Source organism: Trachurus trachurus, assembly GCF_905171665.1.
Source record: "Trachurus trachurus genome assembly, chromosome: 11".
In the NCBI taxonomy this organism is placed as follows: domain Eukaryota; kingdom Metazoa; phylum Chordata; class Actinopteri; order Carangiformes; family Carangidae; genus Trachurus; species Trachurus trachurus.
Genome location: NC_139904.1, coordinates 692,353 through 718,927, shown reverse-complemented (window position 1 = coordinate 718,927; position 26,575 = coordinate 692,353). Strand labels below are relative to the sequence as shown.

The 26,575-nt window shown below is 42.3% G+C and overlaps 1 protein-coding gene and 1 long non-coding RNA gene across 2 annotated transcripts; both read left to right on the top strand.

Moving 5' to 3' along the window:
- Positions 1–19: 19 nt before the first annotated feature.
- On the top strand, positions 20–23,470 carry LOC310993818 (major histocompatibility complex class I-related gene protein-like; the record flags this gene model as incomplete). Its single annotated transcript, XM_083982297.1, has 4 exons — positions 20–186; positions 9,539–9,805; positions 22,576–22,854; positions 23,091–23,470. Exons 1-4 carry the CDS (start codon positions 129–131, stop codon positions 23,468–23,470), a joined length of 984 nt encoding a protein of 327 aa, XP_083838423.1. The 5' UTR covers positions 20–128.
- A 624-nt stretch (positions 23,471–24,094) lies between these two features.
- On the top strand, positions 24,095–25,637 carry LOC310993554. The gene is made up of 4 exons (XR_014595743.1): positions 24,095–24,226; positions 24,338–24,355; positions 24,485–24,569; positions 24,784–25,637. It is a non-coding gene; the product is annotated as an uncharacterized lncRNA (long non-coding RNA).
- The last annotated feature ends 938 nt before the right edge of the window (positions 25,638–26,575 follow it).

The window sequence follows — 26,575 nt, the reverse complement described above, 5'->3', positions numbered from 1 at the left end:
TGTCGCAGCCGCTCCAAACGCAGTTTCTTCTCGGCTGTTCTAAGCAGCAGCAGCAGAGCCAGTCTATATTAGAAGTTCTCTGGTAGTAGGTGAACTGTTTGTCGAAGATTTCCATCCTCCCGGTCACAATGAAGACCTTCATTTCCCTGGTTTTTGTGGGAATAGCTTTACACGAAGCGGCGGCAGGTGAGTTAATCATTTTAAAATTAGTAAATTGTGTAAGAAAGAAAAATGATCGATCTATTTACGTAGCCTACTGTAGGCTAGATACATTTAGATTTTCCTTCATACTTTTTTATTTTCCGGACCAGTACTATTTTATTATATTTTATTTTTTATTTATTTTTTGTTTTGTTTCCATCAAGATCAGTAGAAGCAGAATGACAAGGCGCTAAAGTCTCACAATAAATCAGACAAATGAAGGAAACACGACATAACAGAACAAACGTGTGGTTGAAACAGCGTATGATTGTAGCCTACACTTGATCTGCCTAATCTCCAAGTTGCTCGTGTTAGAAAGAAAATCATATTGTAGTAGGCTATATTACTACTAATAACTACACATATGTTGACACAGTATTTATCTACAATTAAACAAATCTGTTCAAATCGTTTCAATCCTGACTGAATTGTCAAAATCATCTTATCTGTATCATCATTTAAAATAAGGTTACAGTTAAAGTGTTAGATTTTTGATGTTAATTACAGCCTCTTATCAGTTGATGGCGTTGTTGGCAAACCAACGTTCTGCTCTGTTGACAGCAGTGGAAGACAGTGACATTATTAACATGATGAATTGTTGTATTTTTCAAGTCACTTAAACAGACATCGTTCATACAATATTTACCAAAAACTGTAGAGAGTTTTTCATAACTGAACAGATACAGGGAGAAGCAGCAAAATAAACTGCCCCCTAAACAATATAAATAACCAACATGAAAGTCTGCAAATACTTTTTAGTGTGACAGTAAATTTACACAACAAAACATATGCACTGCAATCACTGGCCACTGACCTACTGAACATAGATTTTAAGGTCATTTTGTCCTATAGTTTGATTTATAGTGATCGTAAAGCCATTCCACCTAAAGCTGAAATGACTGTGGATGTGTTATTAGATCTTAACCACTGCTGTCTTGCTATGTAGCACTTCAGTTTAAGACAGTGGCTTATAAATAAGGCTGTCAATTATTATTTATTATTGAGTGCTTGTATTACTGTTCATGAGCTGCTGGACACCTGAATCTCCCCTTCAATTTAAAGGACATTGTGGTTTCTGATTAAAGGTAGAGACCAAATCTGAATATAATCAACCTGCTTCAAACTTAGATATTCATAACTAGAAAAAAATGGCACTGGGTTTTAGAAATGGCTTTTATTTTTATTATCATTATTATTATTATTATTATTATTATTATTATTATTATTATTATTATTATTATTATTAATGTAAGTCAGCTACATGGTTGCATGACCCAAATATTTGTCCCATTTCATAATTAATAACCGAAATATATATTTTCTAACAATAATAAAATAGGGATGCACAATAATTATCGGACCGATAAAATATCGGCCAATTTGAGGGAAAATTACGTAATATTTTATTGATCCAATAGGTACATTTTATCCGATAAAAAATCCGATCAATTAATGAGGAAATGGGGGAAAATTGTTTGCAGGCCGAGTATCCCGTCAGTGGTGACCAGATTTCTGAAATGAAATTCACAGGACATGCATGTTCTGATGACACAAGTCAGCAGTCCTGTGTGTGTTTTCTCTACACGGTTAGATGTTCTCTAAAAATATTAAAACGTAATAATGTGACGTATTAACAGCTCTACAGCTGTTAATATACAGCTGCTTTACCACTGTCGCTTGGAGCAAATCACACATTCAATCAATCAATCAATCAGACTTTATTTATAGAGCACTTTTCATACAAAAGATATGTAGCACAAAGTGCTTTACACAATAAAAGCAGACAAAACAAAGCAGAGATAAAAACCCAAAGTAACGCAGATACACTCGCGCACACACACACACACACACACACACACACACACACACACACACACACACACACACACACACACACACACACACACACACACTTTATAAAGCTTTAAAAGAAGGCAACTGAAGCGCTATCTTACTCTACAATTTGCCGTGAGGAAACACTAGGGACTGGATAAAACAAAATAATTAAATGAAATGATAAAAAATAACTAAAATTATACCGTAAATATGCTAAGACTAAAAAGATTAAAAGTAAAAATGAATACAGAATAAAATAAAATAAAATAATAATAATAAAAAAAAAAAAAACATTTAATAAACAGTAAAAATCGATAAATGCAATAAAATGATAGGAAAACTAATAAAATAGTAAAACCTATAAGTAAAATCTAATCAAAAGCCAAGCTAAAAAGATGTGTTTTAACTTTGCTCTTAAAAATGTCCACATTTGCAGCTGCTCTCAGGTCTTCAGGAAGGCTGTTCCACAGTCGTGGGCCGTAATGACAAAACGCTGCTTCACCATGAGTTTTGGTTCTGACTTTAGGTATTAATAAAAGGCCTCTATCTGAAGACCATTCAGTACAGTACATAGTACAGTCGTAAAATATCCGCGCATGTACATATACCTCCTCATGCACTTTAGGTTGAATGTATTTCTTATGCGTAAATACTTGAATATGAATCTTGTTATTTGCAGATAAACCAGTAATAGTTCTGTTAAACAATTTTCTTGAGGGATGTACTTTTTGTTTTGATGATTTGATTATGTCAGTGCTTTTAATTTATTAATTTCATATGGTAAATGTTTGGCCTATTAGTGTCTTTTGCTGCTGTTTTTTATTTACAGCAAATGACCACAAATATTTGTGTGATATGACATGAAAAAAACAAATGAAAAGTTGAAGAGCCAGAGCTTTTGTTAGATAGGCTAGAGCCGATTATGTTAAATATAAAAATATTAATTTGGGGCGGTGTTTAGCTCAGTTGGTGTGTGAGGCTACAGTCCTCACTGCAGGCGGCCCTGGTTCGAATCCCACAGCGAACGGTCCTATCCTGTGTGTCATTCCCCCTCTCTGCCTCCCATTTCCTGTCTCTCTCTCAACTCTCCTATACATTAAAGGCAAAAAAGCCCCCCCCCCCCCAAAAAAAGAAGAAGCTATCGCTATTGGTATCGGCAATGAGAAGCAGGAAATAACCGGTTATCGGTTGAAATTTTTAATAAGGAAGGAGTATCTGTGCGCTGCAGCCACTCCACAGGTGGAGGTCGGTGCTCTCAGGAAGGACCAAAAACTTGAGGAAACGGAAAGAGGAACCTGGAGCACACGAGTCACTGGTGATGCAAATAATTTTAGTGCAGAAACAAGACCAACGTTTCGACGTACAACGTCTTCATCAGGGTCAAATGGTTCTGGTGCGGGCTACAAGGCATTTAAATATCCTCACGACTGTGATTGGTTAAGGAGGGTGGGAGTGCCAGCACCTATCACATGGCCGCATACATCAATTCAGAACCAATCAAAAGTGTTAATTTGTTACACAATATACAACTATACAAACATCAATATAAACAATATTTACACTTTCATTAAGCAATAGATCGGTACGGGCAAATGGCACATAACAAGATCACAACGAAAAAGCAACACGGAACACACAGTAGCCTGATACACAACACATAGGCTATAAGAGACAATTAAAGAAAACATGAGAGACTGAGTTCTTCGTTCAGTCCGAGGGGTTCCACTGTGTTGAGGGTGTAAATCCAAAACGCCTCCCTCCTGAGGAGCTTATTGATAATATCTCCGCCCCTCAAGGAGGGAGACATTTTCTCTATGCCCCAGAAACGCAGAGTCGCAGCGGAGCCGTGGTTTGCCTGCTTGTAATGACGAGCGACTGCGTAGTCCATGTTATTGTTCCGGATAGCTGCTTTATGTTCAGCTATACGGACTTTTAAAGGGCGTTTTGTTTGGCCGATGTACACCATACTGCAGGGGCATTTGAGCATGTAGATGACATGTGTGGTACTGCAATTAATAAAAGAGTTTATGGGGTATTTTTTACCAGTCCGGGGGTGACAGAAGTGTTTAGTGTCAGAGGAGTTAGAGCAGTGCGCGCAGTGACCACATCTGTAGAACCCAGAGGGGGGAGCAGGCAGCCAGGTGGTTCTTTGGGGGGCGGTGTCATTGTGTGGACCACTCTGTCTCTGAGGGAGCGGGCTTTTCTGAAAGAGACAAGGGGGGGTTCTTCACACAAGTGTTTAAGGGCCGGGTCACTTTGTAAGATGTGCCAGTGTTTGATTATGGTGTGTTTAATTTGACCGGCAATGGGGGAGAATTCTGTGGAGAAGCATGGGCGTGAGGATGTGCGCGTCCGCTGGGATTTCTGCAGGAGGCGGGACCTGTCAGTGCGCATTGCTCGCTGACAGGCCGCTTGGATGACGTCATCTCTGTAGCCTCTGCTCGAGAAGCGTTCGCTCAGCTCCACCGCCTTGAGATTAAAATCATCCTGTGTGCTGCAGTTTCTTTTCAGACGTAAGAACTGACCTGTTGGAATATTGTTGATAAGTTTCTGCGGATGATGGCTGTCAGCTCTAAGGAGCGTGTTTCTGCTTAGTGGTTTCCTATAAATTGTAGTTTCAAGTCCCCCTTCAGCATTTCTGAAGATGGTTAGATCTAAAAAGTTCAATTTCTCCTTAGAGTGCTCCATAGTAAAACGCAGATACTGTGTGGTTGAGTTCATGTACATCAAAAAATCAGAAAGTTCATGGGTTGTGCCCGCCCAAACAAACAAAATGTCATCGATGTATCTTTTCCAGAGTAAGATCTTAGAGAGGAATAGATTATTATTCGCATTGTGAATGAATTTATCTTCCCAAAACCCCATGGTTAAACAGGCATATGATGGTGCAAAGGAACTACCCATGCTCACACCTTGCTATTGTAAAAAGTAAGAGCCTGCATACTGAAAATAGTTTCTGGAGAGGACCAGTTCAGTCAGAGTGAGTAAGAAATCATTAGGAGGAAGCGCATCCGCGCGTGTATTTAAGTAGAATTTCAGTGCTTCCAAGCCTGCCTCATGTGGGATACAAGTATAAAGACTTTGTACATCACATGTGACTAGGCTGAAGTTCGTGTCGCTGTTAAATGTGCCTAGGATGTTAAGAACATCGGTAGTGTCCCCTAGGTAGGAGGGGAGACTTAGCACTGATTTTTTGAGGAAGAAATCAAGGTATTGCGACAGAGGTTCAGTGAGACAGCCAATGCTAGAGACGATTGGTCTGAGAGGTGGATTTTGTAGTGATTTGTGAATTTTAGGCAGACCATAAAATACCGGACAGATCGGATGTTTCACTGAAAGGAATTCATGCTCTTTTTCTGTTATCCAACCTCTTGTAACACTCTGTTTAAGGACCAAATCGATCTCTGATTTATAGTCAGATAATGGGTTCTGGCTGAGAGATGTATAGTGGTTGACATCTCTGAGTTGTGATTTAATCCCATTGTCATATTTTTCAAAGCTCATTATCACAATGGATCCCCCTTTATCAGCAGAGCGAATAATAATATCTTTTCTCTTCTCAAGATCATTAAGACATTTCAGTTCTGCGTGTGCTAGATTGGTCTTCTTGTTTTGCGCTTTTTTACATATGTTGCTTATGTCTCTTTCTACCAAATTGCTATAAGTTATGATGGAGGGATTGAGGTTGGAATGAGGAATAAAATTGGATTTCTTTCTAAAAGGTGTAAGCTCTCTGTTGGGTGGGTCTGTATCATGAGGTGTGGAGTTTCTTATCACAACATCATGATGGGACAAAACACTGGATCTGGGAGCAAAAAAGTGCTTGAGCTGAAGACAACGAAAAAATTTGAATGTGTCTACTTTTAATTTAAAAGGATCTACAGTGTTAGTGGGACAAAAGGATAAACCCTTACTTAAGACTTGTGTTTCATCAGTGGTTAGTTCAGTCCCAGAGATGTTGATCACTGTCTGCTCCGGTTGCGTTGGGAGCGACGTAGGAACTCTGGAGGAACACCTCCTGCGTCCCCTTGTGCCCCTCCTCGTGCGTCTCCGCCTCGTCCTCCTCCTCTTCTCCAGCTGCGGTGAGACTTGGTGTTGGCCAAAAAAGGCTTGTGGCTCTGCTGGCTGTCGACGTCGCTGGTCTGGGAGGAGTCGTATTCACTCAGGGATGTGGAGAGTCGTTGATTGGCTGGACGACGATGGATAGGGCGGGGACGACGGAGATTCTTGCGTTCATCTCTCCATTCATAAATTTTCCCATCAGCATAGTCTTTAGTGTCTCTCTCAAACTTTCTGAGCTTGTAGCTCTGCAATTCTTTTTCAAAAGATTTGAGAGAAGTTACAATATTCTTGGTGATGGTATTGTACTCATCTGTGGTGACTTGTGCTGCGATCTGTGATTCCAGCAACTTGATGTCGGCGTCTGTTTTTTCTTTTTCTGCCTTGGTTTTCTCCACGATCAGCAGCATCAGGTCCAGAGAGCACTTATTCAGTATTTGTTCCCATTTACTCATGAAGTCAGCATCATCGAGCCCAAAAGAAGGAGTTTTCTTGAGGCGTAAGCCCCGTGGGATTCGTTTTTCCCTCCAGTATTCCGAGAGGGTAATTGCGTGCCAGAGGAGACGAGTATCTCTTTTCTTTAGGTCTTCCAGTTCTTTAGTGAGGGAGAGGGTACATGGTTGAGGTTTCTCCATCACTTGTAGGAACGTTGAATGCGGTAGAATGATGCTTGCACCTTGTTCATCGGTGAATGACAGAGTCTCTGAACGTGTGTTCGTGGTTTCATTAATTGAAGCAAATATGCTCGTCATTATGGCACAGTGAGGCGAGCAGCACAGAGAGGGAGAACGTCCTGGGTGGTCTCCGAAGTGGTAAATAAGGAAGGAGTATCTGTGCGCTGCAGCCACTCCACAGGTGGAGGTCGGTGCTCTCAGGAAGGACCAAAAACTTGAGGAAACGGAAAGAGGAACCTGGAGCACACGAGTCACTGGTGATGCAAATAATTTTAGTGCAGAAACAAGACCAACGTTTCGACGTACAACGTCTTCATCAGGGTCAAATGGTTCTGGTGCGGGCTACAAGGCATTTAAATATCCTCACGACTGTGATTGGTTAAGGAGGGTGGGAGTGCCAGCACCTATCACATGGCCGCATACATCAATTCAGAACCAATCAAAAGTGTTAATTTGTTACACAATATACAACTATACAAACATCAATATAAACAATATTTACACTTTCATTAAGCAATAGATCGGTACGGGCAAATGGCACATAACAAGATCACAACGAAAAAGCAACACGGAACACACAGTAGCCTGATACACAACACATAGGCTATAAGAGACAATTAAAGAAAACATGAGAGACTGAGTTCTTCGTTCAGTCCGAGGGGTTCCACTGTGTTGAGGGTGTAAATCCAAAACGCCTCCCTCCTGAGGAGCTTATTGATAATATCTCCGCCCCTCAAGGAGGGAGACATTTTCTCTATGCCCCAGAAACGCAGAGTCGCAGCGGAGCCGTGGTTTGCCTGCTTGTAATGACGAGCGACTGCGTAGTCCATGTTATTGTTCCAGATAGCTGCTTTATGTTCAGCTATACGGACTTTTAAAGGGCGTTTTGTTTGGCCGATGTACACCATACTGCAGGGGCATTTGAGCATGTAGATGACATGTGTGGTACTGCAATTAATAAAAGAGTTTATGGGGTATTTTTTACCAGTCCGGGGGTGACAGAAGTGTTTAGTGTCAGAGGAGTTAGAGCAGTGCGCGCAGTGACCACATCTGTAGAACCCAGAGGGGGGAGCAGGCAGCCAGGTGGTTCTTTGGGGGGGCGGTGTCATTGTGTGGACCACTCTGTCTCTGAGGGAGCGGGCTTTTCTGAAAGAGACAAGGGGGGGTTCTTCACACAAGTGTTTAAGGGCCGGGTCACTTTGTAAGATGTGCCAGTGTTTGATTATGGTGTGTTTAATTTGACCGGCAATGGGGGAGAATTCTGTGGAGAAGCATGGGCGTGAGGATGTGCGCGTCCGCTGGGATTTCTGCAGGAGGCGGGACCTGTCAGTGCGCATTGCTCGCTGACAGGCCGCTTGGATGACGTCATCTCTGTAGCCTCTGCTCGAGAAGCGTTCGCTCAGCTCCACCGCCTTGAGATTAAAATCATCCTGTGTGCTGCAGTTTCTTTTCAGACGTAAGAACTGACCTGTTGGAATATTGTTGATAAGTTTCTGCGGATGATGGCTGTCAGCTCTAAGGAGCGTGTTTCTGCTTAGTGGTTTCCTATAAATTGTAGTTTCAAGTCCCCCTTCAGCATTTCTGAAGATGGTTAGATCCTTGTCTCTTTCAGAAAAGCCCGCTCCCTCAGAGACAGAGTGGTCCACACAATGACACCGCCCCCCCAAAGAACCACCTGGCTGCCTGCTCCCCCCTCTGGGTTCTACAGATGTGGTCACTGCGCGCACTGCTCTAACTCCTCTGACACTAAACACTTCTGTCACCCCCGGACTGGTAAAAAATACCCCATAAACTCTTTTATTAATTGCAGTACCACACATGTCATCTACATGCTCAAATGCCCCTGCAGTATGGTGTACATCGGCCAAACAAAACGCCCTTTAAAAGTCCGTATAGCTGAACATAAAGCAGCTATCCGGAACAATAACATGGACTACGCAGTCGCTCGTCATTACAAGCAGGCAAACCACGGCTCCGCTGCGACTCTGCGTTTCTGGGGCATAGAGAAAATGTCTCCCTCCTTGAGGGGCGGAGATATTATCAATAAGCTCCTCAGGAGGGAGGCGTTTTGGATTTACACCCTCAACACAGTGGAACCCCTCGGACTGAACGAAGAACTCAGTCTCTCATGTTTTCTTTAATTGTCTCTTATAGCCTATGTGTTGTGTATCAGGCTACTGTGTGTTCCGTGTTGCTTTTTCGTTGTGATCTTGTTATGTGCCATTTGCCCGTACCGATCTATTGCTTAATGAAAGTGTAAATATTGTTTATATTGATGTTTGTATAGTTGTATATTGTGTAACAAATTAACACTTTTGATTGGTTCTGAATTGATGTATGCGGCCATGTGATAGGTGCTGGCACTCCCACCCTCCTTAACCAATCACAGTCGTGAGGATATTTAAATGCCTTGTAGCCCGCACCAGAACCATTTGACCCTGATGAAGACGTTGTACGTCGAAACGTTGGTCTTGTTTCTGCACTAAAATTATTTGCATCACCAGTGACTCGTGTGCTCCAGGTTCCTCTTTCCGTTTCCTCAAGTTTTTGAAATTTTTAATATCGTGCATCACTATAGTAAATAAAATGTGCTGATCTATAATGTATTTTTAATCTTATTTTCTGCACGGCAGAGATTTTTTGGAACTCTTGTCTGTGTAGTTATTTTTGATTCAGAACACATTTGAGTGATTAGAAATAAAATTAATTAAAATAAAAAACCTTTAATGATGAAACTGAAGTCATTTTTTTTTCAATTGTTCTTCCAGTGACTCACTCTCTGAAGTATTTCTACACTGGTTCTTCTGGACTCCCAAACTTCCCCGAGTATGTGTCTGTTGGTCTGGTTGATGACGCCCCAATGTATTACTGTGACAGCATCACAAAGGAAACAGAACTCAAACAGGACTGGATGAGCAAAGTCACAGCAGAAGATCCACAGTACAAGGAGAGGGAGACCCAGATCTGTGTTGGTGCCCATCAGACCTTCAAAGGCAGCATTGACATAGTAAAACAACGCTTCAACCAGACTGGAGGTTTGTTTATGTTTCACTGTTTATTATAAAATGTTTGTTTACTATAGTTTGTTAAATTTCAAGTGTACTTGTATCACACACGCACACACACACACACACACACACACTGGGCTCTAATTTCGTGAACTAGGTGCAGGCGGAGTGGATCAGGCCTGCGCCTCGCCTTCGCTTCGCCAACGGGGAGTGGTCAGGAGCAGATTGCGATTTTCCTTCGAAACGCAGCGGAGCGCATCCCGCCTACTTCCCTCCCACCGGCGCAAATGGCATAGAGGGAGGAGAGAAGGCGTGGAGTGGGTTTGACACAGCCGAGTCAGATCTTCACCAATCAAATGAGCTCCTCTCCTCGCCTTTAAATCCGCCGCGCGCGCAAGGCGGACGTTTGATTTCACCGTGGAAGAGAAGATTTGAATCAGCACCTACAGATTACAGCATAGACATTCAGAACATCTATTATCGATTGTCCCGTCACACTGATGACAGATCAAAGGCTTCACAGATGAAAGATGAGGATGGATTACTGCTGTGTTGACACTACACGATTATCTGCTATATTTATGTATTTACTTATTGATTTATTGAGCCGCATCGTCACGCGACCATAACAAATAAAACTGAAAACAAATAAACTATCATCTCTCACAGCAAACCACAAGCAGCCTGGCATCATAGTGAGCAGATATTAACATCTCCCCTCTCAGGTAAATTCTAAAGAAAAAAGAAAAAGAGAGACGCTCCGCGATGCCTCGTTACGCCCAGCTGTTTGTTTATGTTGTGATCTGTGCACACGTGTTTAAATATAGGTTACTAAATATGAGTGTCTTTATTAATGGAAAAGGGGTGTGTGTGTTGTTGTTGTTTTTTTTTTTACTGGGCAACAGCTCTCAATCTGTCAGAGCAAGTGAGACGGGAGGAAACTGATGTTCTGGTCCGGTCCAAGCTGGCAGTGTCAGGTCGCGCGAACAGACCTCACGGGCTGATGATGCAAAAGTAGTCTGGGAGGGAGGAGGTTATTTGTTATCAAGGTCTATCTATCTATCTATCTATCTATCTATCTAACCTATATTTAAACATGTGTGCACAGATCACAACATAAACAAACAGCTGTGCGTAACGGAGGCATCGCGGATGCCTCCGTTACGCACCTCCTGATTGTGGTTTGCTGTGAGAGATGATAGTTTATTTGTTTTCAGTTTTATTTGTTATGGTCGCGTGACGATGCGGCGCTGGCCCCTAATAAATCAATAAGTAAATAAATAAATAAATAGCTGATAATCTGCAACGGCACAGTGTGTAGTGTCAACACCTGCTCTTGGGACATCCACGGCTGTCTCAGTCCCTCCCTGGTTTCATCTGTGTTCATTCAGTCAGGCTGAGTTTCCATTACGCAAGCCTTTGATCTGCCATCAGTGTGACGGGACAATCTATATAGATATAGGTGTATGTGCTGATTCAGATACAATAAATAGGGGTTATTGTGATGATGATGATTATTATTATTATTATTATTATTATTATTATTGTTAATTGCATTTAAATGTGCCTGGAAGTGTGGAAATCTGCCTGTGAGGTCTTGGTGACGTGTCTGCACTGCGCGCTGGGCAGTCAAATTGCCACTGCGCTGGCTGCGCTTCGCCTTGCGCTGAGATTAGACCAGGTTGGAGCTGGCGAGCTTTCGGCGCACTCTCCGCGCGGTCTATCGGCAACAAATTGTCACTGCGCCACAGCGAATCTGTCGACACCTCCCCCTGCTGCGCGACCACTCCCATCTCAGCGCACAGCAGTCTGCCAATTTACCGAATCCACTGCGCACCTTGTTGCACTGGAGGAAAATACCACTTCGCCAGCTGCGTCAGGGCTCGCTTCGCTGCGCCACCCTGAGTTGCGCCAAGAAATTAGGGCCCACTGTGTTTAAGTCCATCCCATAATAGATTATTAATGTATTGCCTCCAATAAATGAGATCAGAATAACTAATAACAGTGAATGGGAACCAGGATGTTTCTGTTGGATTCTTGTAACATGGACGTTTATTTACACTGACAGGAAACTGTGAAAGTTTTATTCAGATCACTGGTTTCAACAAATCAGCAGCTTTAAATGTTCAGAGTGAATCTATCTGTGTACGTGGGAATCACAATGTTTTAGTTAGTTTGTTTTAGTTATAGTTACCTGTATTAACAACACACATCCAACACATCAATGGGATATTAAATAAATGACACACACACACACACACACACACACACACACACACACACACACACACACACACACACACCTAAATGACATACGTATCTGACTGAAGTGAAGTGTGTGAGAACCTGCAGTGTGCTGTTGCTCTGACCATCTTTTTAAATTAAACACACACAGGACAATAGTTGTGTTGTTTAGTCACACTCATCAAGATTTGATTTATTATGAGACAAAACAAGTTTATTTGTATAACACAAACATTCTCTCTCAACAACAACAACAACATCCTCTCCCCTCGTATCAGAATCTCACCATCATCATGGTTTCAGGTCTTGGTCTTGTTCAGCAGGTTCCTCTCACACAATAACAATTCAATATATTTTTATGACTCCTGTTGTCAAACTAATGAAGCCAAGAGAAACAAAAAAGACAAACACTCTTTGACAAAATCACCAACAGTCACACTTCATCTTCTTTGTGCAGGTAGATAATTCACCTGTTGACAGCATGTTAGAGACTTAGAAATATTGCCCCATATGTTGTTATAGGCATCAGTGCTGCATCAACATTATATGAATGTTACCTCTATTGATATTACTGTAGGCTAATATTAGATCAGATCAGATTTGGTCAATTTGCTCTTCAGAAATCTCCATTTAACTTCTGACATAAATAACATGTAGAATAAACTGCAAACACCTGGATACAGTTCACTAAAGGTGCGTTCACACCGGACCTTTTATTTTTGTCGCTGTCGCTCGTATCGCTCCGAAAAAAACGCTCCGACGCTCAGGTGCAGACGCTCGTCAATTTGGCACAGAGCCACAGACTCACATTTTCGCTTTGATGGCGTCATGCCCACTGCCATGTGTCTCTGTTTACACCGGCACCACCGGGATTACGGCAGCCAATCAGAGCTGAGCGACGAGTGACTGACGGCCGGAGAGTTGGGATTTCTCATCTCGAGCGACGGGAGCAACTCGAGCGAAAAAACGCTCCGACGCTCGGTCGCTGTCGCTCCGAGCCCCAGCGTTTTTTCACCTGGGCGATTAAACGCTCCATCGCTCGTTTGCATTGACTTAACATGTAAACTCGTCGCTCGTTCTAAAAACAAAAGGTCCGGTGTGAACGCAGCTTAATGAATTTTGACAATCCAAGTTACTGTAGTGTTAATGATATTGATGACACACACACACACAGACAGAGAGAGAAGAGGAAACAGAGCAGACTCAGTGTGAAGGTCAGAGGTCACTGCAGAGGAACATCAGCTCACAGACTGAACCTCACATCACCAACAGCAACCTCACAGAGAAACTTTAGACCAACTAAACATCTGGTAACGAAGCAGTGAAGTGATGAACAGCCGGTTATGAAGCAGTGAAGTGATGAACAGCTGGTTAATGAAGCAGTGAAGTGATGAACAGCTGGTTATGAAGCAGTGAAGTGATGAACAGCTGGTTAATGAAGCAGTGAAGTGATGAACAGCTGGTTAATGAAGCAGTGAAGTGATGAACAGCTGGTTATGAAGCAGTGAAGTGATGAACAGCTGGTTATGAAGCGGTGAAGTGATGAACAGCTGGTTATGAAGCAGTGAAGTGATGAACAGCTGGTTAACGAAGCAGTGAAGTGATGAACAGCTGGTTATGAAGCAGTGAAGTGATGAACAGCTGGTTATGAAGCAGTGAAGTGATGAACAGCTGGTTAATGAAGCAGTGAAGTGATGAACAGCTGGTTATGAAGCAGTGAAGTGATGAACAGCTGGTTAATGAAGCAGTGAAGTGATGAACAGCTGGTTATGAAGCAGTGAAGTGATGAACAGCTGGTTAATGAAGCAGTGAAGTGATGAACAGCTGGTTATGAAGCAGTGAAGTGATGAACAGCTGGTTAATGAAGCAGTGAAGTGATGAACAGCTGGTTAATGAAGCAGTGAAGTGATGAACAGTTGGTTATGAAGCAGTGAAGTGATGAACAGCTGGTTAATGAAGCAGTGAAGTGATGAACAGTTGGTTATGAAGCAGTGAAGTGATGAACAGCTGGTTAATGAAGCAGTGAAGTGATGAACAGTTGGTTATGAAGCAGTGAAGTGATGAACAGTTGGTTAATGAAGCAGTGAAGTGATGAACAGTTGGTTATGAAGCAGTGAAGTGATGAACAGTTGGTTAATGAAGCAGTGAAGTGATGAACAGTTGGTTATGAAGCGGTGAAGTGATGAACAGTTGGTTAATGAAGCAGTGAAGTGATGAACAGTTGGTTATGAAGCAGTGAAGTGATGAACAGCTGGTTAATGAAGCAGTGAAGTCTGAGTTCAAGACTCCACATCTGGAGCAGAAAGGACCACACAGTCGTTGTGCACGTGTTCAGCACACTCCTTCTAAGAGTGTGTGTGTTTAGAGCTGCAACGATCAGTGGATCAATCGATCAGCTGATCAGCAGAAAAGCCACTGACAGAACCTGATGATCAGAAAATCAACTGTTAATGATAAATGAATGAAGTGTTGAGTGTCGGTGGATTAAAGGAGAAATGTAAAGATTTCACCTTCATGACTTTGTGACGTGTTACAGTGTAATCAATGAACTGATTGATTTTTTTTTTTTTTTTAAGTATATATTTTTTTTGCTTTTTTGCCTTTATTTGATAGCAGACAGTGAGATAGACAGGAAAGAGAGAGGGGGGATGACATGCAGGAAAGGTCTGCCCGACGCGGGATTCAAACCAGGGACGCCTGCGTTGAGGACTGTAGCCTCTACATGGGGCGGCCGCTTTAACCACTGCGCCACGCACCGCCCCAACTGATTGATTTTTATTGATGTTATATAATTAATAATGACAGAAATTCTTAGTTTGAGCTGTAAATGTATAAAAGTAAAGTAGAACATCAGAGGTTTATTCCTCTGCTCTGACCACAGTGTGTCAGTCACTAGTTCATATCAACAGTTTGTCTCTGTGTGTCAGACTCCATCAGTCTCCACTGATCCATTTCACATCAATAATTACAACAAGTTGAGGAGCAGGAAACAGCTGCTGATTGGTTCAGAGCCTCCAGTCAAACATGGCTGCTCCCTGAACACACACACACACACACACACACACACACACACACACACACACACACACACTGGTTTCCAGCTGCAGGTTATCATCAGGACAGAAGACGGAGACAGAGTTTAAAACAACAACAGTTAGTTAGTTAGTTAGTTAGTTAGTTAGTTAGCTAGTTATTTAGTTAGTTAGTTAGTTAGTTAGTTAGCTAGCTAGTTATTTAGTTAGTTAGTTAGTTAGTTAGTTAGTTAGTTAGCTAGTTATTTAGTTAGTTAGTTAGTTAGTTAGTTAGTTAGTTAGTTAGTTAGTTAGTTAGTTAGTTAGTTAGCTAGTTAGTTAGTTAGTTAGTTAGTTAGTTAGTTAGTTATTAACCAGTGGAGGAGGATCAGCTGGTCTGAGGGACAGAAACAGAGACCATGTGACTCCTCTGCTCTACAAGACTTTAACACAGATTCTACATTCAAGTTAAACAAGAACAAACATCAGAATCACTTGAACTTGAAGTTTTTCTACAAATAATCAGAAGAGTTTTACAGTTGATGTTGTTTAGAGCAGCAGACTGACTGTTTGTGTGTGTGTGTGTGTGTGTGTGTGTGTGTGTGTGTGTGTGTGTGTGTGTGTGTGTGTGTGTGTGTGTGTGTGTGTGTGTGTGTGCGTGCGTATGCCGGTACAATCGTCTCATATTACGTGCGCACCTATCAACTGGACGTGACCACGTGTAACATTCATGCGTTTTTCAGCGAACGCACACATTAACACTCGCGTGAAGCTGATTTAACATTTTTGTCAGGCGCTCACGCGTACGCGGAAACGACGTGCGCAAACTGTGTCACGCGTGACAAGAAGCTGCGTTCGTATGAAGCAGATTGTGCACGTCTGTCTGTCACTGTTTGACTAATGTTGTTACGCGTTCACACGTGCGTGCGGTCGCAGACTCTATTGCTGCGCAGCCGGAAGTTGATCTGCCCGGTGTGCACCACTACGTGTAACTTAGTTGTTCTGTGTTCCATTTTCATCCAGTAGATGGTGCAGTCGATCCAATACGAGATACAGATATATAGGCTGTTGCATGACATGATTTATTTGTTCAATGAAGACAGAGAGAATAATCCGTGTCCCAGCTGGCCACAGCGGCCGGCCGGAGCCACTCTCTCCACACCTTGCGTCTGAGCCGCTGTGGACCGTGGTCCAGATGCCATCCCCGGGTCACGCTGCTGCTCCGCCCCGCTGACCAGGCAGCTCACAGCAACAGTGGCGGCTGCGGCGACGTCGCTCCCCGGTCCGGGAGGGAGCGATCCGCTGTAGGAAGAGGCCGCTGCGAGCTGCCTGCTCCGCGGGGCGGATCAGCAGCGTGACCCGGGGAACTCTGGTGCAGGGATGGCATATGGACCACGGAGTTCCGGCCGGGGGGTGGGGGGTGTGGAGAGAGTTGCTCCGGGACCTGGCCGCTGTGGAACGATGTTTCCAAATATCATAATAACAAAACAATAAAAAAAAGTCAAAGACTTAATTTTCCACGTTATTCTGTTTTTGTTTTAAAACGGAAAAACGAAAGAGTTCTGTTTCTGTTTCTTTTACTTTGCTTACACATGGCCTACACAGACACAAATTAATACAAACATTTGTAAGTTAACCACGCCCCCCGCACGTAATCAGTTCATTGACAACTGCTGGGACAGCTGGAGATGTGCGTTAGGTTTGTGCACCTGAATAGCTGCAACACACTTTTTTTTTACACTTTATTAATAATTATATAGGCTAGATACTGTAACAAAACTGTCGAGCCATCAGGAAGGTTGAAATTGAAATATCAATGCAGAATCAGTGTCAACCATGGAGCATAAAAAGACATGACATCACTGAGCCTCCTCCTGTCTATAATATAATTATCTCATGGGTCTTTTCCTTTCTCCTTCTCCTTCTTCTCCTCCTTCTTCTCCTTCTCCTTCTCCTTCTGCTTCTTCTTCTTCTTTTGAATTTCCAGTCCGGCAGGCAAAGTCTGGCTCACTGCTGCCTCCCCTGGTTGACTAAACTGAAAAGGCCAACTACATTACACGTCATGTTACGCAGAGTGGTGCGCATGGTGCAGATCAACTTCCTGCTGTGCAGCAACAAAATCTGCGACCGCACGTGTGTGTGAACGTGTAACATAATTTGTCAAACAGTGACTGACAGATGTGCACACGCTGCTTCATACGTACGCAGCTTTTGTCACGCGTGAAATACAACCTGCGTGTAACAACGCACGTGTTATGATTGGATGTTATTACATGTTTGACCGCTAGGCGGCAGTACTGGTTAGTAGTCATCTTACCGTACCATATAACGAACGGAGTAGAGCAAGACTGCATGGAGCCACATGTATGTTATTGAGAACGTGAGACATTAAACTAAGTTACTTGCTATCCACACGGCCTCATCCTTGGAACACGAACATGACATGGTACCAGGAGTAAACTCGAATGGGCGACATGGATTTAAAACCACCGGAAAGTTTGAAACTGACGGGGAACGTCGACGAGAACTGGCGCACCTTCAAACAGCGGTTTCACCTATATGTTTCTGCTAAGGGACTCGAGGCAAAGCCAGAAGCAAGAAAGGTAGCGCTGCTGCTAACGATAGCAGGGCCACAGGCCATAGAAGTATTTAACACGTTCGTGTTTGACAGTCCTGAAGATAATGAAAAGTTGGATGTAGTGCTTAGCAAGTTTGATACTCACTGTTCTCCGAAGAAGAACGAGACGTACGAGAGGTACGTGTTTCGGTCTCGTACACAGCGGCAGCATGAGCCATTTGATAGCTTCCTGACGGACTTGCGGCTAAAGGCGCAGTCCTGCAACTTCGCAATGCTGAAGGACTCCATGATCCGGGACCAGATTGTTTTCGGCGTGGAGGATAAAAAGGTCAGAGAGAGGCTACTACGGGAGATTGAGCTGACGCTGGCAGGAGCCATTAAGATCTGCCAGGCCAGTGAGCTGTCCCAAAGGCACGTGAGGACGTTCACCGAGATGCCTGCAGTCGCCTCGGCGCAGAGCGACAGCGCGGCAGCGGTTGGAGCAGTGTCGTATCAGCGGAGACGGCGCACACAGACCCGGCCTGCACAGCAGGAGGACGTGATGATAAACTGCAAGTGCTGCGGCTCACAGCACAAGCCTAGACAGTGTCCAGCGTTTGGTAAGCAATGCTCCACTTGCCAAGGCAAGAATCATTTTGCTAAACAATGCTTCTCCAAACGGAAAGAGGGGAAAAAAGAAAAAACTGTAAACTTAATAGATGAGCCTGATCTAAGTGACACGTTCTTTGTTGGAATGGTGAATTGTGAAAGTGAACAAATAAATAAGCCAGACAATGTAAATGATGTCACTACAGAAGATAAGGGGATAGCTCCTCTAATGATAAATGGGACTGTAGTCACCATGAGATTGGACACTGGTGCAAAAGCAAATCTCATAAGCATGTGTGATGTGAAGGCAATGAAAAATAAGCCACAAATAAAAAGAAGAGAATCTGGACTGAAAGACTACAATGGGCGGCCAATCAAATGTTTGGGCACATGCAGGTTGAGTGTCACAGTTAAAGGAAAAGTGCACCACCTATTCTTCTTTGTTGTGAATGAGGGACGTGAATCACTTCTTGGTGACAGAGCCTGTGAAGAACTGGGGCTTGTGAAAAGAGTGTATCGCATCATCCCAACCATAAACCCAACAAATGACTCTATGGACACAATTGTTCAGAACTTTTCAGATGTTTTCAAGGGTTTTGGTGTTTTGCCCTTCACATATAAAATACAGTTGAAAGAAGGAGCCCATCCAGTTGTGCATGCAGCACGCAGAGTTCCTGCTCCACTGAAAGACTGCCTAAAGAAAGAACTCGACAGAATGATCATGCTAGGAGTCATCAAAAAGGTTAATGAGCCTACAGACTGGGTCAACTCACTGGTCATCACAAAGAAAAAGAATGGTGAGTTGAGAATATGTATGGACCCTAAAGACCTAAATGAGAGCATAAAGCGTGAACATTATCAAATACCTACACGTGAAGAGATCATCAGTGAAATGTCAGGTGCCAACTACTTCACAAAGCTTGACGCCTCACAAGGCTTCTGGCAGCTGAAACTGGATGAAAGCAGCACCAAGTACTGTACCTTTAATACGCCCTTCGGCAGACACTGCTTTCTCAGACTGCCTTTTGGAATCAAGTCAGCACCTGAAATATTTCACAGAGCGATGGAGCAGATCATCGAGGGCTTGGATGGAGTTCGAGTCTACATTGATGACATCATCATATGGGGGTTCACAGCCCAAGAGCACAACGAGAGGCTGAACAGAGTTATGGAGCGCATACAAAAGTATGGACTGAAACTCAACAAGAGTAAATGTGAGTTTGGCGTTCAAGAGATCCTCTTCCTGGGAGACAAGCTGTCTGCACGTGGTGTCCAACCAGATAAAGACAAAATACATGCAATACAGAACATGCCAAGGCCCACAGACAAGACAGGGGTGCTACGCATCATGGGGATGGTGAATTTCATAGGTAAATTCATTCCCAATCTGACAGCAAAGACATCATGCATACGAGAGCTTCTGCACAGGGACTGTGAGTTTAAATGGACAGTGAAACATGAGCATGAGTGGCAAAAACTCAAGAACACACTGAGCACAGCACCTGTGTTGTCATTTTATGACCACACGAAGAGGATAAAAGTGTCTACAGATGCTTCCAAAGATGGTATTGGTGCCGTTCTACTCCAGGCTGAGGGTGAGCACTGGAAACCGGTAGCCTATGCATCTCGGGCTATGACAAAAACTGAATGCCGATACGCTCAGATCGAAAAAGAATGTTTGGGACTGGCGTATGGTTTGGAGCGGTTTCATAGCTACGTGTACGGCCTGCCGTCTTTCACAGTCGAAACTGATCATCGACCGCTGGTCGCCATCATCAAAAAGAATCTGAATGAAATGTCTCCACGGATTCAGCGGTTAATGATGAAGATGCAAAGGTATGATTTTGAACTGATATATACTCCAGGTAAACACCTAGTCCTTGCTGATGCCCTAATCCAGAGCAACTACAGGCGACAGTGTGAGTGCGACAGACGAAGACATACAGTGTCATGTGAACATGGTGTCGGCTACACTGCCTGTGTCTGACACAAAGTCAAGACAAATAGCGGAGGCTACAGCAAAGGATGCTGAGCTACAGCATGTCATGCAGAACATGGATGAGGGATGGCCAGCTGGTTCATGTCCACAATTTTACCATGTCAGAGGTGAGCTTAGTACTGTGGATGGTCTGCTGTTGAAAAAGGGCAGGATTGTCATTCCACAGGCTTTGAGAATGGACATGTTGCACAGGATACATGAAGGCCATCTCGGCATCGAAAAGTGCAAAAGGAGGGCGAGAGACACGGTTTTCTGGCCCGGACTGAACAAAGACATTGAAACACTTATAAGTAAATGTGAAACATGCCAGAAACACAGGAACAAGCAGAGCAAAGAGCCTATGGTGGTAGCTGAGGTGCCAACAGCACCATGGCACAAAGTAGGAATGGACTTGTTTCATCTCAGAGGTAAAGACTATTTAGTGGTAATGGATTACTACTCAAACTTCCCTGAGATGGCGCTACTAACAAGCTTAACATCAACTTGTGTCATAACACATGCTAAATCTATCTTCGCCAGGCATGGCATCCCACACACCGTGGTGAGCGACAATGGCCCCTGCTTCAGCAGCAAAGAATGGCAGAAGTTTGCAGAGCAATATGATTTCAAGCATGTGACGTCAAGCCCACACTATGCACAGTCAAACGGGCAAGCTGAAAAAGGAGTTCACATTCTCAAGCAACTCCTAAAGAAAGCAGCTGACAGTGACTCGGATCCCTATCTGGCTTTATTGAGCTACAGAGCATCACCTCTTCAGTGCGGCCTATCACCAGCTGAACTGCTGATGAAGAGGAAGCTACGAACAACTTTGCCGAGTCATCAAAACGACAAATTAAAGCAAAAGAATCACTCAAAGATTGAACATAAGCTACGACAACAGAAAATGATGAAAAAGTCATTCTATGACAGAACAACCAAGCATCTCCCTCCACTGACTACCAACAACTCAGTCAGGATTGAGGATGCTGATGGATGGAGTACAAAAGCAACTGTCCTGCAAGAAGTTGCTCCACGATCGTACACGGTGAAAACTGATGATGGACAAATCCTCAGACGCAATCGTCGCAGTCTATTAAAGACTCCTGAAGGGACTGTTGGTGAGCTCAGTGTAACCTGTGGTGAATCTCAGGTAACTCCCACACCTACTATGAACTGTAACACTGACTCTCACACACCTACTCCTAGCGAACCTGAGTTAAGAAGGTCCACAAGAGAAATCAGAAAGCCTGATAGACTGAACTTATAAACAAAGAAAATTCAATATGCATGTTGAAGATGTTGAACAAGATGTGTATTGATTGATGTTGTGAATGTGTTCTAAATGGTCTAGTGTTGGCTTAGAGATGAGTTATGCAATCTGATAAACTGTTTATACTGCTTATGTGTTGCAGAGTTATGCTGAATGTGAAATGGTTGAAATAACTGACACAGCTAATGTGATAATTCATGTTAATGCATTTTACCTTAGAAAAGGGGGGATGTTATGATTGGATGTTATTACATGTTTGACCGCTAGGCGGCAGTACTGGTTAGTAGTCAGCTTACCGTACCATATAACAGAGTAGAGCAAGACTGCATGGAGCCACATGTATGTTATTGAGAACGTGAGACATTAAACTAAGTTACTTGCTATCAACACGGCCTCATCCTTCGAACACGAACATGACAGCACGCACGCGTAACAAAGTAACCATGCGTGCACACACACGCCGCTGCGCGTCTTTCCGGTTGTTTTGATATCGATTTCACCCCATAGTGTGTGTGTGTGTGTGTGTGTGTGAGTGAGTGAAACAACAAGTAGAAACTCAATGAGCAGCTCAGTTACTGTGTGTGTTGATGTTTCTGACTTTGAATCAGAGTGAATGTTTCCTCATGGTCCTAGTGTCCACAGGGTAATTAGTCTCAGGAGTCACACACACACACACACACACACACACACACACACACACACACACACACACACACACACACACACACACAGAGACTGACTCTCTCCATATGTCCCGTCCCTGTTGGTTTGAGCTGAAATAAACAACAAACTGATGTCACTGAGCTCAGTGTGTGTTCATGAACAATAGAGTTACACATTAGATCAGATTAACTTTGACTACACACTGATATAATACATTTATAGTGTTGAACAATGTGATCAGTTTATTGATTGAGATGAGCAATTTCAATAATCAAAAAATTATTTACATCTTTTATCAAGCAAAAAAAAAGTACAAGTACATTATTGTTTCTTTAATATGAAAATTTGTCTTTTTAAATTGAATAATCAAAAGAAGCTAAAATTAAGATTTTGTGTGTGTGTGGGGGGGGGGTAGCTGTTAATGAGTTGATGACTGTTTACAACAAACTTCTGTCTCTGTCTCAGGTGTCCATATTTGGCAGAACATGTACGGATGTGAGTGGGATGATGAGACTCAGGAGGTCACTGGATATGATCAGTATGGTTATGATGGAGAAGACTTTGTAGCCTTTGACCTGAAGACAGAGACATGGATCGCTCCAGCATCACAGGCTGTCATCACCAAACACAAGTGGGACAATAACAAAGGCTGGATCGCACAGGACAAGAACTACCTGACCCAGCAGTGTCCTGAGTGGTTGAAGAAGTACCTGAACTATGGACGCAGCTCTCTGATGAAAACAGGTAGAGTCACATGACCTGATGATGTTTCATCAACTACTGTCTTCATGGTTCCTCTGTAAACAACTGTAACAATAAACATGAACCAGCACACACACACACATTGACTCTGTTTACACATTTATTTTCCTATTATTTCTCTCATTTATCACCAGTGTTTCCCTTGTCTCTTTCCACCTCTGTCTCTTCACTTCTTCTCTTTCCAACCCTTCTCTCTCTCTCTCTCTCTCTCTCTCCAGCCCCCCCCTCAGTGTCTCTCCTCCAGAAGACTCCCTCCTCTCCAGTCAGCTGCCACGCTACAGGTTTCTACCCAAACAAAGCTGTCATGTTCTGGAGGAAGAATGGAGAGGAGCTTCATGAGGACGTGGACCAAGGAGAGATCCTCCCCAACCATGATGGGTCCTTCCAGAAGACCATCCACCTCTCATCAGTCAGAGATGAAGACTTCAGCAGCTACGACTGTGTGTTTCAGCTCTCTGGACTGAACGAGGACATCGTCACCAAACTGGAGAAAAGTGCAATTCTCAAGCCAAGTGGAGGTAAGAAACACACTCATCTGGTTTATATTTTTTCTTGTGTTGTTATTTTAATTTCTTCATACAGATCAGACCAGTGGTAAGAATCAGTGATGAAGGTGGGAAACGCATTTGATTTAGTTTATTAGTTCTTCACTCTTGTTCTTATATTCAGGCATGTTCTTTCTCCTTGTGTTGTTCTATTGGTCAGTTTCTTTCATCCTGTTACTAAATATCATCTGTATTAAATCAACACCTCAGGATCATCATGTTACTTTGATGAATTTTTAGGAGTAAAAAGTGATTTTAAGTTTTAAAGTTCTTGTCCTGTATATTTTTGTACTTCATGTTTTTCATTTAATTTTGCTCCTTCATGAATTAATTTAACTGAAATCATTTTGAAATTAAATTCTAGGCAGAACATTTTCAGGAATTAACAGATGAAGATTTTTTTAGTCAACATATCAGTTGGACTCAGGTTTATTGACCAGGTGTTCGGGGTAGTTTCACAGCTCAGAATGAAGTTGACTCTGGTTATCAGAAGGTCTCGTTGTTCAGACAGGGATGAGAACAAATGTATAAGACAACAGAGGCAGACGAGGGTCAGTAATTGTGATTATTCACAGACCAGTGAAAAAAACAAGAGCTGATAACAGAATAAACAAATAGTGTCTAACAGACTGAAGTGTCCAGTGTTTTCTGTGTTTCTCCTCTGACCTTCATCTACTCAGGTTGTGATTGGTTTGTTGTTTCTCCAACAGAGAGCTCCACTACTATGATCATCATCGTCGTTGCTGTGGTCGTCCTTCTCGCTTTCGTCATCGGTGCCGTTGGATTCTTCATCTACAAAAAGAAAAGTGGTGAGAAACTAAAACTAAAACATAATAATGTAAGATCTAAACAAAAAGCTGAAGTGTGTCTGTATCAGTATGCTGTCATTCATGTGTTTATTTGTGTCTTCTTTATTCCAGCCAAGCGTCCTCCATCTCGTAAGTAAAACCTCTCTGTTGTGTTTTCTCTGAGCTCATTGAACTCTGTGGAGTCAAAATGTTTTTATATTTTCTGTCAGTTGAGAGGATGTGAGTGAACATCAGCTAACAGTGTTTCTGACTTTACAGCTCCGCCTAAACAAGACCCAGAGGTCAAGGAGATGCTGAATCCTCCTCCAACTGTCTGAAGGACAAACAGTTCAGCCTGAACACAGTGAGTTACTTCATGTTCTTCTGTCACTGTTTCTTCATCCTCTGTAAAGTGACACATTTGAGTTTGAGTTTGTAAATTCTTAAATGACTGCATCCTGGATGTTTCAGGTTCAGATGATCCCGTGAATGTATAAATATGATCTGTGGAAGTGAACTCAGATATTTGTTTAACTAACGTCATTTAGTATACTAATATTCTTTCTTTGTCTCTTCAGGTTCATGGAGACTTTTACACTGGATCAGAGTCACCACCGTCTCCTCTGTGAACTGGGGATTCACTGATTATTCATCATTCAGATCATAAATTCTTTAAGTTCTGTGTCTTTGGGTTGGAAAACAAAGTTCATCTAGCCTATTATCCCAGATTTATCAACACAGATGGTAAAAATAAACTAAAGTTCATTTGATCCTTTAAATATAGAAACCTGGAAAGTCCTCTGAACTATTAAATATTGAAAAATCAAATGAAATCATCACAGTTGTTCTTCACACAGACAGTTAGTTCTATAACAAAACCTCTGTATTTACAGTTTCATGCCTCTGGTGTCGGGTTTTCCTCAATAAAAATCAATGATACAGATCTAAATATTCACACACACACACACACACACACACACACACACACACACAAAACATAAACACCAGTACAAAAATAGATTTTCCAGGCTTGTAAATATTCTGTTTGTATATTTCTTCAAAATTGATCGAATAAAAAAAAAACAATGTTAAATTGTCATAAAGTTATAAATAATTTATGTCTCAATAAGTTTTCTTTAATGAATCCAGATTTGATTGTTTTTTGTTTCATAATACTTTTAATCTGAGGTGTGTGAACATGATATTGTAGCTGAGCTTGTTGAAGGTTGTGGGACGTTTGAGGCTCTGAAGCTCGTCATGTTTTCTCAGAGACTTCTTCTCTGAGTTCAACATTTAGAAAAAGAACAGTAGCTCCTGTGTTGAGTTAAATTAATTAGTGAATATAAAAATGAATGTTAAATGAAGTTGCTCTGCTGTTTCACTCCTTTTGTACTTTTGTTTTGCCTTTAAATAAAGTCCCCGAAATTCTAAATGTGTGTTTTTGTGATCGATAGATAAACACAGTGAACAGCTCTGACCTGTAAATGTAAAACTAAATTATGAAAACAAACAAAACAGAATTTAAGTGGAAATGTGACTCAACATATGACAAATAGATTATAGTAATGACTTTGATGAAGAGCTTTTTGTTAAATTATTGTGTTTGTGGATGGTGATAAAAATATAGTTTCAGTTTTAAAAGCAAATGTGAAAATAGAAAAAAGACAAAACTTTCAGTGATAATAATTCCAGTTGTGTCATATTGTCATGTTTGAGTTATTTTTTTCCTATGATCTTCATGGCAGGTTGGATGAGAGACACAAACTGAGACTGATGTTTTTTTTTCCTGATGGTTATAGACAGTATACGTATATAGAGATCGTCTTTTGTTTGATCCACACGTAAAATGAGCAGATCCACTCCTCACACTCACACTGTTCAGTCAACACATTCAGCCTCAGAGCAGCTTCGACTTTCACCTGAAAAAACCTGCTGCACTGAAACCTGCCTGGTAACTGATGACATCACAACTGTCTCCTGCCCTATGGCTATAGGTGACACACACACACAACAGGAAACAGACTTACACTCTCCTACCATACAGGTTTATTGTATTTAATATGTTAGTATTTTATGTTTTTAAGTCAAAAACAAGTAGCCTAGTAAAGTAAAAAACATTTTTGATTGTACTGAACACAACTTCCTCCATGTGTGAAACCTGTGGAGATGAACTCTGCATGGAAACACTACATCTCAGCTAATCCCATTACTTTGTGCACCACTGACAACCTACAGTATGTGACAGGAGACCATAAACATGTACAAATACTGAAGTATTGTTTACCATCTGGTTTTGCACTTCCAGCATGTTTGTCATCACATTCACACAGCAAAAAATCTAAACAAAATCCCCAGGTTTGAAACTTTTTC